This window comes from Miscanthus floridulus, chromosome 5 (genome assembly GCF_019320115.1).
Source record: "Miscanthus floridulus cultivar M001 chromosome 5, ASM1932011v1, whole genome shotgun sequence".
Taxonomy (NCBI): Eukaryota; Viridiplantae; Streptophyta; class Magnoliopsida; order Poales; family Poaceae; genus Miscanthus; species Miscanthus floridulus.
The window spans coordinates 93,648,758-93,651,807 of NC_089584.1; the positions used below are offsets into that span (position 1 = coordinate 93,648,758).

A 3,050-nucleotide genomic window follows, 5' to 3' on the forward strand; every position below is an offset into this window, starting at 1 on the left:
ACCGCCGCCGCTGCCGCCCCGCCCGCGCGCATTCACTCCAACGTAGGATTACGTTTTGCTAGCTTACTCCGCTGCCGGAGTCACAGGAATCACGCGCGCGCGTACGTACGTACGGCGGCTACGGCGGGCACCAAGCCACGAAGCGATCCGAGCCGTGTCCCACTCGCAACGTGGCGCCGCAGCGCCCCGGTGTACATACATGCTCGCGGACACAAGGAAACGAACGCATCTGTGGCCCTGTGCCTTATTACGAGGGAGGAAGCCTTGGCCCTGTCGAACGGACAGAACCTCCCCCGGCTCCGTCGTCGCGCGAGCGCCGCCAGCGCGGGGCGGTCGGTCGGTGCGGTCACTGTACAAGGCCCCCCGCGCGTGTACGCCGTGGTCGGGCCCGTCGGATCGGACGGATGATCGAGTCACTCACTCATGGCGCGCGGGCACGGCGGGGACCCAGCTGGCCACCAAAACCAGCAGACTTTCCGCACAACCGCATCATGGCCTCCCCATTTCAAGCACAAACACGGCCGCATCTGCCTTCTGGACCACGCCGCGGAGCCGCCCCAGCGCCCAGCCCCCATAGCAAATTAGCACTGGGAATTGGGAATGCGCGCATGCTCGTTGCCAAATCAAGGCCGTCGTGCATGCAGTGTAGAGCAGACGAGACTGGTATACCAGGTGGGACAGTACAAGTACACCAGCGTCACAATTTCGACGGTACTAGGAAAAAAAACATTCATTCACGTACTAATACAATAACTTCGTAGACTAGAGCACCTCAAAATTCTACGTACTCACTCATCGGCAGCATGTTACATTTCTCATCGACTCGAAGAAAACACGTACGGCAGGCAAGAGGCGTACAAGTACACAGTGCTCGCAACGCAGGCACGACGCAGGACACACCACACTCTCGACGTCCAAAAAAGCGTTCCGGTAGACGAATCAACGAGGCCCTCCGTTCCGGTTCCGGCGTCCCCCGTCCGCGGTTCAGAAAATCGCGGGAAGCGGGTTGAGTGGGAAGAGGTCGCGCAGGTCCTGGAAGTAGTCGTTGCTCTCCTCCATCGGCGACGACGCGGCCCAGCTGGGCGCGTCCTCGGACGAGGCGGGCTCGGCGGCGGCGGCGGCGTTCCACGACGCCTCCGGCGACGACGGCTCTGCGTAGAGGAACCCCGCGTCGGGCTCGAAGTCCCAGAAGCCGCTGGTGGCGTAGACCGGCGCGTCCTCGAACGGCACGAACTCGCCAAGCTCCTCCTCCTCGAGGACGGCCAGGCTGCGGCACTCGGTTACGGCCGGCTCGCCGCACGGGGCCGCGGCGTCGGAGTCGTCCTTGGAGTAGTCCTCGGCCAGGGAGGACAGGGAAGGGATCTTGCGGAGCACGGACGTCGGCGACGACACCGCCGGCGAGGACTCGGCGCCGGACTCGTAGCCGCCGGGGGTCGCCGGGTCCTGCAGCTGGCCGGCCCCGGAGCCGGCGGAGAAGTTGGTGGTGGCGTTGGGCCCGCGGAGCTGGATGGCGGCGGTGTCGTAGACGCGCGCGGCCTCCTCCGCGGTGTCGAAGGTGCCGAGCCACACGCGCACGCCGCGCCACGGGTCACGGATCTCTGCCGCGAACTTGCCCCACGGCCGCCTCCGGACGCCGCGGAACTTGGTGCTCGCCGCGCCCGGGCCACCACCCTTGGCCAGCCGTCTCCGCGCCCCGCTGCACACGCCAACAGGACCAGCAACACCGACGACCCTCCTCCCGCGGTCGCCGTCCCCGGCGTTGCACTGATCCGGCACGGGAGCAGCCGCTGGTGCTGCTGCCATGGGCGGCAGCTCCCGCACCATCCTGCCAACCCTCCGGGCTCCGCAGCCGTCCTCCTCGCCGGAGGAGTCCGTCAGGTCAGGATCGTCCCAGAAGATCCGCACCGTGCGCGAGCGCGACATGGCACGCGGGAGTTACACACTTAAACCCAAGCTATAGCTAGGCGCAGGCCCAAGAAGCGCACTAGCAAGGAGAGATGAGCAAGTACTTCCCTGGCTTTAAGATGACACAGACAAGAACCCCAACCAAAACCAGGTCTTGCAAGCTGCAACCCTGACCCCAGCAGGAAAGAGAAGCTGCAGGGACGATCGGAACGGACGGCCGGGTGGATTCCCTCCTGCTCTGCGGATCGGCAGGGGAACAAAGAGCAAAGGGTCGGGAAGGGAGGGAGGCGAAGGCGATGCGAGCAGGAAGGAAGGCAGACCGGGGCGCAGGGAGGAAGGAAGAGGAAGGGAGTGGCCGCAGTAAAGACGGGCTCTTTAAAAAGAGCAGCGGAAATGCAGCAGGAGTAGTAGCTGAAAGCAGAGGCAGCAGTAAAAGCCGCGCCCCGTCCTCTCCCCTGCCGCGTTCGTACTACCGACGCAGCAGCTGCCGCGGCCCCCGCCGGGGATACGGCTATCCCTAACGGTTTTCGAGCTCCGTGAGTGACTTGCTGGCTCCTCGGCGAGAGGGAGCTTCTTCACTCTCGGAGTGCTACTCCTACTGGTCCTAGGAAGGAACAGAAGAAGGTGCTGGAGCGCCGAGCCACCGACGAAATAAAAAGGCGCGAAGAACAAGGTCGGAGACGAAGGGAGGTGGCAGCGGTGGTGTGGCGTGGAGAAAGCCGAGGAGGAGACCTTGTGAGGTGGCAGTCGGCGGCGGCGGCGACGTGAGGTGGAGGAGCGAGGTGAGTGATGGGATGGGAGTTTCTGGGGGTTTGGGGAGGTTTTGGGGGGAGTGGAGTGGACAAGCCGGGGATTGGTTATCCGCTGTCCACCCCGTCTGTCTTATAGGATCCCCCGACCCGACAGCCTCGGTTGCAACCCACGCCCGATTCCGCGGCGGTGACAGGCCGCGCGCGCTAGTTTACTTTAACCCGATCCGCCTCTATCCCGAACCGTAATTAAGTTCTGCCGGTTAACCCCTTCCTCCAACCGCATTTACTCCCGCTGCGTGGGTTTACGGGAAGGGTTCCATTTCAAATCCCGCGCCGGCTAGATTAATCACCCCGAGGCGTACCATACCACCGGACTCGGCTCGGCCATACACC

The 3,050-nt window shown here is 64.2% G+C and overlaps 1 protein-coding gene across 1 annotated transcript; it reads right to left on the minus strand.

Moving 5' to 3' along the window:
* Positions 1 to 726: 726 nt before the first annotated feature.
* On the minus strand, positions 727 to 2,751 carry LOC136452624 (ethylene-responsive transcription factor CRF1-like). The gene has a single exon (XM_066453225.1). It carries the CDS (start codon positions 1,921 to 1,923, stop codon positions 985 to 987), a length of 939 nt encoding a protein of 312 aa, XP_066309322.1. The 5' UTR covers positions 1,924 to 2,751; the 3' UTR covers positions 727 to 984.
* Positions 2,752 to 3,050: the final 299 nt, after the last annotated feature.